Source organism: Sciurus vulgaris (assembly GCF_902686455.1).
Source record: "Sciurus vulgaris genome assembly, chromosome: 11".
NCBI lineage: Eukaryota > Metazoa > Chordata > Mammalia > Rodentia > Sciuridae > Sciurus > Sciurus vulgaris.
Window position 1 is genome coordinate 115,557,557 of NC_136472.1, and position 16,465 is coordinate 115,574,021.

The 16,465-nt window shown below is 48.9% G+C and overlaps 1 protein-coding gene across 10 annotated transcripts in view; it reads left to right on the forward strand.

Annotated features, from left to right (window-relative positions):
• GRIK4 (glutamate ionotropic receptor kainate type subunit 4) overlaps nt 1–16,465 on the forward strand; it is a 410,374-nt gene that overhangs the window by 118,848 nt on the left and 275,061 nt on the right. For 6 of the 10 annotated variants that reach the window (XM_079103138.1, XM_079103137.1, XM_079103142.1 and 3 more), the window contains exons 2-3: nt 3,131–3,235; nt 6,572–6,703. Coding sequence is in view for 9 of the 10 variants with exons in the window: in XM_079103137.1 (XP_078959263.1) it covers nt 6,622–6,703 (82 nt within the window). In the remaining variant the exon portion in view is untranslated. The remainder of the gene's footprint in view (nt 1–3,130; nt 3,236–6,571; nt 6,704–16,465) is intronic. The other 4 variants (XM_079103145.1, XM_079103144.1, XM_079103143.1 and 1 more) reach the window with 1 other exon arrangement.

The window sequence follows — 16,465 nt, forward strand, 5'->3', positions numbered from 1 at the left end:
ACACTGAAGCCACTCCTGTCAAACTGGTCATCCTCAGGGAAGCTGTCCCTCCCTGACATCCTGCCCTTTCCTTTTGCCATCTGTAATGATGGCATCTACTTATCTGAAGATCTATTCATGTCTCTAAACAGCCCACACTGGAAGCTCCATGAGGCCAGGGACTGCATCCCAGGGCCTGGAAAACTGCCTGCCATGCAGGGGACACTCGGCAGATGCGGTCATTGAATGAAGGAAATTAAAAATCGCAGAGCTGCACCAGGTGTGTCAGTATGCTTGGGCAGACTAGGGTACGGAAACAACAGACACCATTTTGCTTCAAGAGTGTGGTACTTATTTGCAAAGCAATTCTGCATCTATTATCTCAGTTGATCCTCTTAGCAACCCTGTAAGGTAGATGGCATGAGAGTAATTTCTCCACTTTACAGCAGAGGCAATGGAAGCCCTGGGTCCGAGGTCATGCCAGGCTCCACCTGCAGTCTGCTGGCTTTTCTCCTGAGGCAGGCTGAGGCTGAGTGGGGAAGGGGGGCTGTCTGCTTCTGGGGTGATGTTGACCTGGAGCAGCATTTTGAAGATGTGAGGGATTCATACTACTCACAAGCGATAGTGGGAAGCTGTCTTGTCAGGAGAAGATGTGAACTTGGGCCAGAGAACTTGTGTGTAAGACCTGGAGGGAAGTGTCGAGTGGGGACGGAGAAATGAAAGGAAGGAAGTTCACTTTTACCAAGAGCATTATAACTAAGGTCCGGGCCAAGCCTTCCCAGGTGGATCATCTTCTGCAGTCTTACAGTTGAGGAAATGAAGTTCAGAGAGGTTAAGCAATCAGCTTAAGGACACACAGTGGCAGCTGGGAGTGAAGCTTTGGTCTCTGGGGAGGGATATTTGTTGGAAGTGTGTTAGGGGCTTCGGTCTGAAATCTCTAAGGGAGTGGTTTGGAGGGGAAAAGGTTGGAAAGTCGTTCCTCTTACTCATTAGAGCCTGAAAATCCCGAAGGGTTGTTCCTAGTTCCGTGTCTTGGTGCTACCACATCCCTCTATTTGCGGTGCTCATGGAACACCCTCCTTAAGGCCAGTCCCGTGCTGGGCAGTCAGCTTGGCTGCTGCTCTTCAGTTTATCCTAATAAGTCAGAACGGGTCCTGCTCCTGGCACGGATGCTGATCTCCTGTGCCATCAGGGTAACCGTCTCATCCTAACTCATCACAGACTCCTGGGCAGCATCTCCTGTGGGAAACGCTAAAGGGTGAGAACACCAGGGCTGATCCTTTTGCCAGAGGGCACTCGCATTCTCATTGGTCTCTTGCTGCCCCTGATTCAGCAGGACATGCAGGTGGCCCGAGGTCCACTCGCATTGCGCGGGGCTTGTTCTCCAACATCGTGATGGTCATTACAAGTGCATTCTGACATTTCCTCGATGCCAACCGTGTGCTAGGTTCTGGGACACAATGAGAAGGTGGGTGTTGAAAGTGGTGGGAGAGAGCAGGGTCCTGGAGCTGAGGATGGCCCAGTTCCTCCATTTGCCAGTGGAGTGACCTTAGAAAGTTACTCAAATTCTCTGCCCTTGGCTTCTACCTCTGCAGGTGGGGAGAATGATTCTTTCTGCCTCACAGGTTCTTCTAAGGAGCAAATGAGTCTATGATGGTCCTTTGCCCATAGTAAATATTCAATAAATATTATAGAATTCAGTTCTGAGAACTGCAGAATTTCAGAGCTTAAAAGAACCTTGGAGACCATCTGGTCTAATTCCCTCACTTTATAGCATCCGAAACTGGGACTCAAAGCACCTCAAACAGGGTGCTCACTAGCTCACTGCTAGAGCAAGTGAGCACCCTGGTCCCCGACTCCCAGGACAGTCCAGCTTCCTCCCACTTCCCTACTTATTACCATGGAAACAAGATGCCTACAAAGTGCTATCCAAATGTATTAGGCACAAGGCTCACTTCTCCCTCTAGGAGGTCCCAGGGGTAGGGCTGCCTCAGTCTCCTACTCCAGCTTCCCCACCACCCTGCACATGCCAGGCAGACTGTTGGCTGCTTCTTGGAGTTTCTCCCAGCCAGGGGGAGTCAGAGAACAGCAGAGAAGCCCACATCCATTTGTCTTGAGGAGCCTGGAGCGTTAGGAGGGGTAATCAAGATCTTGTTGCTCATAACGGAGAGAAAACCTGTAATTAATCTGGCTGCCCCTCTGATTTGCTCTGTCCTCCCCGCCACCAAACACCGTCTGGTGACTGTCAGCTTCCTCTCCGTCCCACCCCAGAAAAGCAAGATTAATGATGTGGCAGCCTATGAGGATGAGACGGAGAGCAAGCGAGAGCTGAGGAGGGACCTCAGGCCAGTCAGGAGGGGAGAGGTCATTCAGCACAGCCCGACTGCGGGGGTCCAGACAGCGTGTGCACTGCTGGAACGCAGTGAGCTGTCAGCAGGCTGCACCTGTCGCGCTATCAGCTGGCCACTGGGCGTGATTCAGCAGAAGCTTATTGAGCTTCTCCTCAGTGTCCGCCCCATAGCAAGTGTGTCAGGTGGATGCATGCCCGAAAGAGATGTTCCCTGCCCTGAATGACAGGAATGAGTGCAAAGTTAAGTAACCATTCATTCGCTGATTCCAGGGAGTGTTCCTTTGTTGCAAGCCTGGCTCCAGGCACTGTCCAAGGTGCTGGAGGTGTTGCCATGAATAAGAGAGAGAAAGGCCCTGCCCTCCTAGGGCTTGCATTCAGAACAGAAGCATAGAACAGGGGGGTCACAAATGATGTGATCTGAAAAGGATACTTGAAGACGGTCTCTTCTGACTTGAGGGAGCACAGCATTCTTGTAATTGTGAAAAATGGCTAATGAGGTTCCCCTTCTGGAACATCCAGGCAGGTAGAAGGGAGAGCAGAGGTGAGAGTGCAGAAGCCTCGGCTCCCAGGCCAGTGCTTTACCGCGCACCTGTCAGGCTGTCACAAGCCTGCATGAGAAATGGCAAAGCCACAGTCAGTGGAGGGTCAAAGGAGGAGAGCGTGCATGGGTGGAGAGATGGTACCCGGACTACCAATTCCTCATGGGCAAGGATGCTAACTGTAACTCACTGATAAATACGTGGTAGCTGACAGAGTTGTCCACACACATTCTCTGATTGGACTCTTTCATTATTTCAACAGATATTTTGTGAGTGCCTACTATGTGCCAGTCTGTGCCAGGCACTGGGGACACAGGTGGAAAAGTCCGAATTGTTCCTTGCTTTCCTGGTGCTCATCATCCCAGAGGTAGGCATTGTTCTTCCCGTGTTTCCAGTGGATGAGGAAACAGGCCCCAAAGGTTACAGTGCCCAAGAGCATTCCTTAATAAGATGGAGAACCAGACCCAGCCTGGCTTCCATCCAACCCTGACTCTGAACCCATTGCAATTGGCATGGCTGCCCCAGGGTGTTCAGGACAATGCCCCCAATTGCATGGGAAGGGTATGTCTCTGAACTCTCTGCTTTCTGAGTTTGTATCCCTAAAGCCTACAACAGTGCCTGGCATATATTACAACCTTAATAAATATCACTGAGCAGATAAGTGAACTGTCAAAGAGGAAAGAACTGTAAAAATCTGGTTAGGCTGTATACAAATAATACTAAATAGAGTCATTTACATCAAATACTTCCTGTTTATGCCTGATCAGCATGCTGCATAATAATTATTATGCAGATGGCTAAATAGGTGTCAGATTAGCCCATGTAAATTTTATTTGATGACAGAACTACACTCAGTGTGAAAAGATCAGCTTATGTCGTCCATGGCCCTGAAGCCTGGAACCACATTTCAGAACAAGGATGGCTGAGGTCTGGGGCTGCTCTTGGACTACAGCTGTGTGACCCTGAGCAGGATGATTAGAAATAATCTCCTCCCAAACTTTACAAGGATAAAAAGAACCACCATGTTGAATGTGTGGAAGTCTCAGTGGTTTAGAAATTTTTTTCACATTCTTTATTGTATTTAATCCACCACACAAACTGTTACAGATGAGGCAGTTGTGCCCAAGAACAGTGAAGTGCAAAGCTCAAGGTCACATAGAGACAGGCCTGGGCAGGGCTGTGACTCCATCTCTTTCTTTTTCTGTCTTAACTTTAAGCAGAAAGGTGAAACTTATAGATCCTTTACAAAGAGATTTGATGTCTTAGTTTTAGTTTGATGTTCAAATGAATCTAGTCTAAAGCCTAGCAGCTTGGCTATTATTAACTAAAAATATTTGAATAATTTAGGGGTTAAAAAAAGAATTGATCTTGGAGAAACAGCACTGAGACCCCTTTCCATGTGGAAATCATGTACCACTTCACTTGCCCAGGGCTGAAGGAAGCCTGTTCATGCGGGCTACACACTGCAGATCCTGGATTCTGGACCTTGAACCCACCAGAGGGCCAAGGACCCAGCTCCACCTCTGTTGAGCTTACATTGTAGTGAGAAGACAGAAAATCACTGAATGACCAACTTTATCTGTAATGAGTAAGAATGTCCAGCTTCCCTTGAGACTGTGTTTGCTTTAATCTATCTCTGCACTAACACCCATGAATTAAGGGACAAAGATTCTGGGCCTGATTTGCCAACAGTGGCATTGCTTTATCTCAATCCTTTACCCTTTATCTTTCTCTGTCTCCTTCTAGCAGGGAATTGCTTAAGGTCTTCCATTCACTGAGCAAATAGGTACTGTGCAAACTTTGTGCATAAGTAGTCTCTGGGGACACAACAGGAAACTGGAAACAGTCCTTTCCCTTAAGGAGCCTGCAGTGATCCCAGGCGGAGACACATAAAGGAAGCAGCCAGAGAGGGAAAAGTGCTGCTGTCAGAGCCACCACAGTGCAGAGAGGGGACTAATTCTGGCAAGTGGGGGTGGCGAGGGGAGGATCACACTGCAGAGAGAGGGGACACTGTGGGCACAGGAAGCTGCAAGTCGGGGAGGCTGGGTGCCACTAAACAAAACCCTTTTTCAGAAGACAGCACATAAAGAGAAGGCACATGTTGCAGAAGCCCCTCATGCCAGTGCCCAACCTGGACTCGCTGGACTTCTGAGCGCGCAGTGTAGCTTTGCCTGCTTTTGCACTTTACATGGACAGAATCATGTGCCTGCTTTCTTTTCCTCAATATTATATTTATGAGAGTCATCCTTGCTGTGGCCTGTGGCTGTTATTCACTTTCATTTCTGCATCCCGTTCCATTGTGTGAATATGCAGCGTATTTCTCCTTTCTGCTGCTGGACATTTGCAGAGTTTCCAGTTTGAGGAAATCCAAAGAGTGCTGCTTTGACATCACATGTCTTTGATGGGCATATCTGTGCATTTTCATGGGAGATGTAACCAGGAGAGGAGTTGTTGGGTCTTTAGGGTGCGAGTAAAGTGCTTGTAGACTGGTTTTCCAAAGCAGCTGACGGCATATATGCTCCCACTGATGCTGCGTGAGAGTTCCAGTTGCTCGACCCCCTCACTAACACTCAATGTTGTCTATTTTTTCTTTTTTTGTGCCATTCTGGTGGGTAAACATATTATTGTTATGATTAAAAGTCACATTTTCCTCATGTCCAATGAAGCTAAGCTCCTTTTCAAGTTTGTGTAGTTCATTGGTATATATTACCTAGTGAAGTGTCTATGCAAACGTTTTGCTCATTTTTCTGTCTGAGGGTGGGAGGAGGAAACGTCAACATGTTTTTCCTTTCCTTTCCTGGGATTAGCGTATCCAGGTACTCACCAGCCCCATCCTCACCCCTGCAATGGAGTCAGAGCTGGTGCCTACAGACTGTGGATCTGAGGGTGTCTGAGAGGTCTCACCGGTTGGGGGGCAGTGAACCTGCTGCCCTGGGGAAAGGCAACCCTCTTCACAGCTCAGGAAGGAGGGGAGGAGTTGGTGGAGGAAGGTGAGCGAGGGAGTTAGTTTTTAGCAGAAACAGGCTTGGACACCCTCTGATGATCTGGAATGTGGGCTTCTGTCCTCGGTATTTGAGGCCAATAGATCTTTCTCATTCCAGCCAGTGAGGAATTCACGCAGCCCCTCTTTTAGGCCTGGTCCTGTACACAGCGGCTTCTCCTGTGTTAGCCTAGTTATTCCCCAGTTCAGCTCCACTAGGAGGGGTCACTGTCACTTTTACAAACAAGAAAACAGAGACAAACCACACAGCTGGCAAGTGGAGGACTGGACTTGAACTCAGCCTCTTCCCTACCCCACTCTCCAACACATGGAGCACCCTGTGGGCCTGGGGTAGGGGTGACCCTCCCCATACCTTCCTCTTCTGCTCACTCTGGCTGCCATTCCTTCAGAGTGGATGGAAGTCTGCATTCCCTATTAGAGATTTTGAAAGAAAAGGGAGGTGCCATGAATCCTGAGCCTCAGTTCCAGCAGCCTGCCCCGGTGGAGCAGGGAGCCGGGGTTGGAACTTGAGCCTTCTTTGGGCCTGGTGGGCATGGGCAGGAACGGCAAGGCCAGCCCCTGCAGGTGCTGCTGGAAGTTCTTGTGTGGGGTCGTCACCTCCCCCAGTGGTTCCTGTTTCTCCCTGGATGTTCGGGTCACTGGGCTGGATAAAGGTGGCTACCCAGCCCCTAGCACTCACCTGCTCCCTCCGTTTTCTCACAGAGTTATGTCATGCCCAGACCAGCAGAGGGCTCCATGAGGATTTATAGAAGATGCCCCGCCTCTCGGCGCCTTTGGTGCTGCTTCCAGCGTGGCTCGTGATGGTGGCCTGCAGCCCGCATTCCCTGAGGATCGGTAAGTGTGGCCCAGCTATGTGTGATGCCCCCAGTCATTACTCCAAGAATCCACAGGCAATATCCACATGCTGCCAAAGCCTTGGAGGAGACTGCCCAGACCCTGCACTGTGCCTTCCTGAGTTTGGCCGGGGCAGAAGTGGGAACAGAGGAGACAGAGGTGATGGTGTTGGGGCAGCAAGAGGTTGACAGCTCTGATCTGGGCGACCTGCTAAGTTCACCTGGTGACCAGAATAAAGATGCTGATAATTCCTTGGTATAGTTCACGACAAAATCAGCCTAGGGAGTTAAGAGACCGCTATTAGTGACAAAGGAGAGTGAGAACGGCCTTGGGGGTTTCAAAGCCAGGGCTGGAGATAAGAGAAGAGTTCACGTCTCCTCTTCTCTGACCAGTCAAAAAAGAGCCCTGGAGATGGTGGTGTGTCTGTGGCAATTTGGATGAACCCAGGCATCCGCTCGGTGACCCTGCCCTTGGCTTGCTACTTATTGTCTGTGGCTTGATTTCGAGAGGGAGGGAAGGGTCACTTCAGTCTCTCCCTTGTCCTTGTTGCTTGGGGGGTAGGCAGGGGTACCGTCTGTACCATCAGCATTCCCAAACCTGAAAGGGAGGGAAGTCAGGTGTCTCCTCCCTTGCCGGCACTGAGTGAGGCCAGTCAACTGCAGGCGAGGCTTTCCAGATCCTGAGTCCTGGGGGTGCAGTCCTGGCTGCAGGGCTGAAGACAGTCCAGTCCAGCAGGCCCAGTGTGGTCACCAGAGGGGCCAGCACAGGGAGCCTGAGGAGTCAAGGTCAGATGGGAGGGTATCAGGGATATTCGTGTGTGCTTGTGGGATGGGGGTCAGAGTGGACAGATGGGTAGGGCACCCCAGTGAGGAATCTAACTCCATTTTGGTTACCCACCAGCAGGCACCCGGGGACAAGGTTGGGAAACAGCCCTACAGGGAGTTAAAAACCAGGCAGGTTATCCAGATGGATGACCACATGAGGCTTTTCTTCCCAGACGGGTGGGAGCTGAATGGCGCTGGGTCAGTATCCTAAACCTGATCCTAAAAGGGCTTAAGGCTTGATGCTGAATCCAGGGAAAGGACTTAAAACTCCAGGATTCCTCCAGTTGCCCTCAGGACTGGCCCTAAGGGCTGAGGTTACGGTTGGCATAGGGTGGTGGTCCAGCACAGGCAGAGGTGGGCCAGCAGCTGAGACCCTGGCCAGGCCAGGCAGGAGGCTGAGCCTGTGGGTCTCTGAGCTGCCCCCTTGCTACCTTGTGGGCATATTTCTGTGCATATGCAGAGGTACTCTTTGAAATCAGAAACGTAGACAAGTGACTCCATTCTCCCCTTACCCTGCCCTTGGCTCCCTATTCTACAATCTTTTTTTTTTTTTTTTAAAAGGGGGAGAATTAAAAACAAAATCCTCCCTCCCGCTTCTTCATTCATTTCTGCAGAAACTTCAAAATCTAATTTAATTCTGCTTAGTGGCAGTGCAAAAATGGTTCATATCCTTAAGATGCTTATTTATAAGATGCCTACAGTTATTCAGCATTTGCTGCGAGGTTTTCTAGCCCCTCTAAATGAGAGGATAAAGTGGTAACCCATCAATTTCCATTTGTCACTAATGGGAGGCGGAAAGGGAGTGAGCCAGAATTGGGGGTGCCTCACGGCCTTGGCGCTCCTGACACTTGTTCTCCTGGAGGGAAGCAGAAAGCAGAGCCAACAGATCCCTCTCTTGGCTGCTGTGCTGACAACAGAGGGCTTCGCGGGGACCCCGCATGCTCCCACATCCACACTCTGCCCAGGACTTGTTCAGCTGTCAATCAAGACTCTACTGGCTCCCAGCTTTGGTTCATGCCAGGCCACTTCCAATGATGTCCAGCCGAGGCCCTGCTGGCTGACAAGGTCAAACTGGGCCTGATACCCTGTAGGGGCCAGGAAGCAGAGTTAAGCCAAGGAAGAGAAAGGAAAGAGAAAAGCCCAACAGCAATGCAGGACCTGTTTTCCTGTCTCCTTGATTATCTTGAGAGTTAGGAGCTTTTAAAAATCTCCCGATCCTTGTGGATGGAGAGGTGCTAATTACATGCACTCCAGAAGGGAAGTGGAGTAGGGCAGGGATGGAAGAGAAATAGGTCAAGAAAATATGAGTAGCTGTGCCTCATGGTAAGCAGCCATATGCAGATGGGCTGGGCTGGACTGGGCGGGTGCATGCAGACTGTGTTGGGGTCTCCCAAGACCTTGAGAGTCTCCTAGGGAAGGGGGTCACTGCTCCCAGCATTGGAGTTTTTCTGGGATTCTCCCCAGCTGCCCCGTCTCAGAGTGGATGGCTGTCAAAACAAGACTGCACAAAAGGACCCAGAATCTCAGAGATAAATTGTCCAGCCTGCTCCATCCTCAGCCCTGCTTGTCGCTAGTGACAATATGGATGTTTGTAAAGAGGCGGCTGAAGCCATTACGCTGCCTTGTGATGGCTGTTTTTCATTCAAGTGAGGCACAGGGTGGGAGATACAGCCAAATTGTCTATTACAGTGTCCGATGTTTACCCTCGAATGAGGTTTTGGGTAAGAGAAAGGGATTTTATTTATGGCTGTGAGGCTGCCCGCATAAATTCCCCAAACTCACACACATATGTCAGCCCCCTTCAGCCATCCATCTTCTTAAAATGTTCTTTGATTTTGTTTCTGTCCCTCTGGGTCCTGAGTGGTGACTGTGGAGCTGCAAGTTAATAAACACCCCAAGAAGACCCCACCTCAGTCTCCATAGCCCTCCATTACTTAAAGAGGTCAATGGTGGTCATAATATCACAGAGACATAAAAGGGGTAGGGACCCATTATCCAGCCTGCTCATTTTGCAGATGAGGAAACAGGCCCAAGGGGCAGTGGTTTGCCCAAGGTCACATGGCAAGTGACCTGGCTAGCAGTGGTCAACTGAGAGCCTGTTGCCCTTGACTCTTCTCTCCATGTCCTTTTTGTTGCTCACAAGCGAACTCCCTTAGCCACTGGGGAACAGATTCACCTTCAGCAGTAGGTGGAGGTTATTACCCCTTGTAGTGTTCTCTAATTTCTTCTGGAAAATTTTCAGACATCAGCCAATGTTGTGCTAATGCATTAGGAACTCAGTAAGTGTTCTCCAGTCAAACAGAGGCAGGGCTTTCCAACTGCCTTGTTCCTGTCCCCACCCCCACCACCTTGTAGCCACACTGAACTACTCACTGCAGCCCAGCTGTACTAGGAGCGTGACTTTGGGCTTCGCTCACACCTTACTCTATCCTAAGTTCTCTTCCTCTCATTTTATTCCCATCCTCTGCTTGGAAAGCGTCTCCATCAACTCTCCTGCTTCCTTCTCTTCTTCCTCCTGCATCACCATTGGTTTAAGTGGCTCTCTGCAAATCCTTTTCCAGTAGCTTCCTGTCCTCCCAGGGAGAGTTTCTTTAATATTCTCCCATTCCCCTGGTATATAATCTGTTCCCGCACTTATGGTGCTGTATTCTAATTTTATGGTATTTTCCCACCAGACTTTGGACCCCCTTGGAGGCTGGGCACATGATGTATGCACACGTGTGACTCCAACTCAGAGAGTGTGATGAGTCTGTGGCTTTTCCCTAATAATGTGTTGGTACCGTTATTTTAAAGTGCTTTCTTCTGGCCTTACCTGCGCATGAAGAGGTCAACCTGTGGGAAGAACTAGAAGAGACAGGAGGAGAACATGTTCATGGGTCTGTCTTACACATAAGAGAGAATAAGGATTGGCTGAGTATCCTGATTGGGTTCTATGGAAAGTTTTGGCTGTAATAATAAACACATTGATTCACTTATTCATTCATTAATTCATTCGACAAATATTTATTGAATGCAGTATGCCAAGCACTGGGGATATGGTGCTAAATAATAATAGTCAAAATAATCACATGCATTGGGAAAGGTTTTATTCTCTGCCAGGCCTTGAACTGGATATTTCTCATATCTCAGCCAATCTTCATCTTGAAATTAGTGATCCCATGTTATAGATGAAGAAACAGAGGCTCAGAGACTTTAAATAGGTCATCTAAAGTCACACAGGTATTGAAATTCTTTCTTTCAAAGTCTGCTTTTAAAGCTATCTCAACTTTGCTCCACAGCAGCAGGGAACCCCTAGAGACATTTGGGATCTCCTATTTTTCATTCATTCATTCATTCATTCATGAATGTGTATATGCATGTATGTATGTATGTATTTATTTATTTATTACTGGTACTGGGGGTTGAACGCAGGGTTGCTTACCACTGAGCCACATCCCCAGTGCATTTTTGTGTTTTATTTAGAGACAGGGTCTCACTGAATTGCTTAGGGCCTTGCTAAGTTCCTGAGGCTGGCTTTGAACTCATGATCCTCCTGCCTCAGCCTCCTGAACTGCTAGGATTACAGGCGTGCACCACCTTGCCCAGGTTGGGATCTCCTATTATTACAGAAATCACATTAAATACATTTTGTAGTGTTTGGTAAAGAAATTGAAAGATAGACTCGTTATAGCTAACTTACTGTTCTCTTGCTTTTCTTTGACATTTTTACCTCCAAAAAGTCTCCTAGAGACATAAAGTCTAACTGACAGATGAGGAAACTGAGGCGTGGGGACTCCAGAGGCTCTGTCTGGGTGGGAGGGGAAGTCCTGCCTGGTGTGGGTGGCACCAGACACAGCAGCAGGTTATTGCAGTGATTGAACCTCCTTTTTGCTTAAGGTTTCCCTGTGTGGTGAAGCAGCAAGTGCTTGAATTTATTTGACGCTCTGCCTTACTAGGACCCCCAAGCACTTTACAACTACAATTTTTTACTTAGTTGGTTTCCTCCCAAGAGCTTGAATCCTTTGCAGAGAATGTTCAACGTAGAACATTCAAATGTGATAAAGATGAAGCTAATCGGAGAATTGGGGGAGACAAGTGGGAAGAATAAAAAACACATTTCTGATGGCTTTTTGCTGTGTATTAAACATATGTGACATGACAAGATTCAAATATACCTCCTGAATTCTTGGCCTTGTTGAGGATTTACCATAGGGTTTTTTGAGTAGTGGGCTCCCCTAATAATCTTACCATGCGATTTGATTTAAGGAATTTTGATCGGTGTATAACTTTTCATCTTGGTTCCAATTGAGTCATCCATATAGACAATCAATTGGTCTTTCACATTAGTGACAAATAGAAATTGATGACTTTCTCCTTCATCTTTCACCTAGAAAGGGAATATAGAAAGATTTCTGGGGCATAAATCTCTCTTCCGAAGAGCAACTTAGGGGAGTCTGTGTCTGCTTTATTCATGCCTGTATTCCCAGGGTCCAGCAAGTGCCTGGCCCACTGTGGCTTAGTCGTTTGCTCCATGGCTTAGCTATGGTAAGTTTTGAATCTTGAGTTGATCCTTCAGTTCTCAAATTTCTCTTCTACCAAGGATTGTTCAATGCTTAAGAATGCTAACTAATTTTATTGTTAGCCTACAAAATACATAGTTAGGAGCATCCATGTTTTGCCCCCCAGTCAAGAGTCTGCATGTGTGTCAGCACCTGCCTCTGTGCCATCAGGACCTCTCTCCCCACCTCCTTGCTTTACCTCTGGCACTGGCACAGTTTTGGATGGGCAAGGGAGGATTGGCTGCAGTCAGATGGGCACCCAGGCCAGCGTGCCATCTTGACTCGATTTGAGAGTACCCCACAGGATGCTCTCAGGATGTTAATGTCTCTGGACCTTTCCAGAACCCAGTGTGAGCTAGAGCCAAAAACTGATGTCTTTTCTACTGAGAAGTTAGGGAAAGATTAGGCCTAGGTTCTCCATTTCATAGATGAGAATTACTGGGGTCCCCAAAGGCCAAGTGACCTGGCGGAGGCCCCGTCAGCAGTACCAAGGCTCATGACTTGCAACTGCCTGGTGGTATCAGGGTATCAGGTATTGCGTGTTATCACACAAGTCAGTTCAGGTTCCCAGCCATCTGTGAGGCATGGAAGTGAGCACATCTTGTGGAGGGGAGTCTGAAGCTCTCAGAGTCTGTGACTTTCCCAGGCTTGTATAGAGGTAAGTGACCAGGTCAAAGTGGACGAAGTAAGTAGGATCTGAGAACAGCCATGGTGGCAGATTTCTGGATAGCCTCTTGGCAGTACGTTCACAGTGGGTTACATCTCAAAGCCATTAGGGGCCTGTGTGCTGTTCCCTGGACTTGACAAAGTGGGACTGAGCCAAAGAGAACAGGCAAATCATGGCAGTGAACCTTGGTGAGTCTGGCTTATCTATTTTATTTTCTTAAACATTGTGCTTGGTCTCTGGGAGAAAACTAGGCAAGGTCCCAGTGGCAGGGATATCAGAGATAAAAGGATGGGGCCCTTGTTCAGTTATTGTGAGTCCTAGAGATAATGGAGTTGATTTCCATATAATGTTGGTGTGTAGCTGCCTGTGTTCATTTGTGTTAGGGTGACCTGGTTTTCCCAGGCTTTCATTTTGTCCCTTCGTGAACTTCCCTTTTGGATACAGCAGATTTCAGCCCTGCCTGGCAGGGTGACCGGTGGGCCTAACTGGCAGCTTTGGGGTGAACAGAGATCAGCGTGGCATTGGGAAAACCAGCACTGCTGATCACTTCTTAGAATATCAAAAGCCTGTCTCCAGCTCTGTGACATGGGTTACAAAGTCTCGCTTTGTGGAGCGAGTCATTTGCAAGCTGTTTTTGTGGGGAAAGGGGTGGGAATATAGAAATTAGGGAGAGAGATTTTGCTTCTGTGTAAAAAAAATTGGTTACCAGGCAGAAGGAATGGGCTCTTCTGTGTCCCCGGGTCCCCAGAGCTGGAAGTGGTCACAAATACATTGGAAAGGGATTTTAGTATTGGATGCAGGGTCAGACCTGTTACCTCCAAGACCCCTTCCAACCCGGGATTCTGTGATATAATATTTAGCCTTTGGTCTCGTGCTCTCACAGGGAGACATTTCAGTATCATTGTGTCCTCATTAATAACCATTAACAAGAGCTTAGATTGAGGCAACCATCTGCCTAATTAAAGCTATGACCCCATTTGGTTCCAATTGCTTGGCTAAACCAGGTAAGACACACGGCCCTGCTGGTCCTTTTATTCTGTTGGTGTAGACCTGGCCCGTCGGCTGCTTCCCTTCTCCCTGAGGCCATTGATGGAGGAGTTGAAGAAGCCCAGGCGGTGGAGGCAGCTGCTTAGATCTTGGCTGCACCGTGTGTGTGTGGGGGGGGGAGGGGGGATGCACTCATGTGCATCAGCAGAGCCAGAACATGCCATCAGGCTCTCGACTCACCTACAGGCTCACCATACTTGGCTCTCTCTCATTAGTCTGAACAAGCAAGCACACCTTCCCTATCGGCTTCTGGGTGGGATGCACCAGGGCAGGAAGCTGCAGACAGCTGTGTTTCCTTCTGAAGTATGGCACCCCATCAGCTCCTGGTGGGCTGGCTGGTGAAGTTCACCCTGGCAAAGAGCACTGTCAGCTGCTGTGCATGTGGTGGCCTGCACAGTCCCTTGGCTGGGGAGACTCTGCCTCTGTGCTGGCCTCAGGAGGCCCCCTGGGTGAGTTTGATGCCCAGTCTTGCCTGGGGAATCACTGGAATTGAGACTCTGTTAATGTGACCCCTTCAGAAGAGAGGTGCACTGTTTTGAATCTCTACATTAGTGGCAGGCATTGGCCACAGTTCTTTAAACTCCTCTCAATTCATATATTTCAAGTGAGAAAATCAGTGCAATGAGGTTAACCATCATCTGTGGCAGCCCATTAGAGAGTCCCCTGCGTGTCTCTTCTCAGTCCCTACCCTAATGCACTCAGGTGCTTTAAATGGCTATTCCACAGTGATTGGGGTCTGGAGAGCAAGGGGGAATGGAGTCAGAAGTGGCCTGGGTGGCACTGGGATTGGCTCCTGGAAGGTTCCAGCATGTGATAGAGGTCAACCTAGCTCAGGGGCTCTGGAGTCAGACAGCCTGGTGTGAATCTGAGCGCCACCCTTTACTAGTTGTGATTGGGGGCAAAGACTTAATTTCTGAGTGCCTTAGTTTTGTCATCTGCAGCATGGGATCATAGTCCCTACTTCATGTTTTCATGAGAACGCGAGATGTTCCTATGGAAAAAGCTCCTGGGACAGTGCCAGGCCTATGCAGGTGCTGTGAAAGTGGCCTCTTTATTGATAGCACTGGCAGGCCGCTGGCCTCCATCTCTTTGCTTTTCTCTGCCCCTTACCCTCCCCTGTTCCTTCACCAAATCTCGTCTCTTCCCTTTTTATTAAACCTGCTTTAAATTCACCCTGTTCTAGGCGATGGGAGTCCCAGCTGGTTTGGAGAGCTCCCACTTCCAGAATTCTCCGAGCGCAGGTGCGCACGTGGCTCCTTGTCTTCATTGGTACTTACCCGCCTGTTTTATGCAAACAGTTTTTAAAAACCTCATTTCAATTCCATCTACTCCAGGAGCCTAAGAGCATCCTGAAGGGATGGGCTTCCTCTTCGGTGTCCTCACAGCACGGTGGACTCTTCACACTAGAGTGTTGTCCCAGGAACTGGCTAATGGATCTGAATGATCACCTTCTTAAAAACCCCCTTTAGCCTGTCCCTGTTCAGCATCGCTCCCTATTTTTCTCCTTCCTTTTACAGCAAAGCTGTGCAAAATAATTGCCTATTCAAGTTGTCTTCATTTTCTCTCCTCTTTCCCTATCAATAGGACTCGCTACAATCAGACTTTCAGCTCGCAGTTAGCCCATATTGCTAACTCAGATGAGCTGCTCCCAGGCCTCGTCTTACTGGGCTCGGCAGCTGCACTTGACCTAGTCTTTCACTGCATCTTGCCTGTGGGACTTCTTCACTTGGCCCCAGGACCACATCTCACCTGGGTCCTAGCTCTAGGTCATTGGCTACTCCTTGGTCTCTCTTGCTGGCCCCTTTCCATGTCTTGATCTTTGCACATGGATGTGCCCAAGGCTCTGTCCTGAGGCTTCTTCTCTGTCCTCACCCATTTGGTGATCTCACTTTCTCCTGGGCCAGGTGCCTCTACACGCACATGACTCTGCTCTCATCTCCCGCTCTGACCTTGCTCCGGAACTCAGTAACTCACGCGCACAACTGCCCACTCACACCCCCACTTGGATCAATAGAAGCTCAACCTTGACATGTCCTGAACTGAGTTCTTGGTGTCCGCCCCAAGCCTGATTCTCCCGCCTCTTCCCCATTTCATAGGTGGTTAATGCTATGCCATCTGTTTGGACTCGGGCTCCAAACCTTGGTGTTATACTTCATTTCATCTTCCTCTGCCATCCCACGCCCTCTCCTCTGGCATTCCTGTTGTCTCTTCCTTCTAAGCACATCCGGTAGCACCTGACCACTTCCTCCCACCTCAACCATTACTTCCCATCCCAAACCATCTTCTGCCTCCCCTGCATTATCCTGAAACTTTCCTACCAGTTTCTCTGCCTCTCTCTCTCTTTCCCTGTCTGTCTCTCTCTCTCTCCCCCTCCCTCCCTCTGTGTGTGTATATACACTGGGGATGGAACCCAGAGGTGCTTTGCCACAGAACTATGTTTTCCCAGCCCTTTTTATTTTTTATTTCGAGACTGAATCTTGCTCAGTTCCTAAGTCTGGCCTTGAACTCAAGCTCCTCCTACCTCAGCCTTCTGAGTCCCTGTTGTGTGCCATGGTGTCCAGCTCCCTGTCTCTCTCTGATGCTATCACTTTACATTCTCATAATGGCAGCAAAATGGTTCTTTTGAAATGTAAGTTAGATTATATCGGTTCTCTGCTCTGGTCCTCCAATGGCTTCTTGTCAGAAT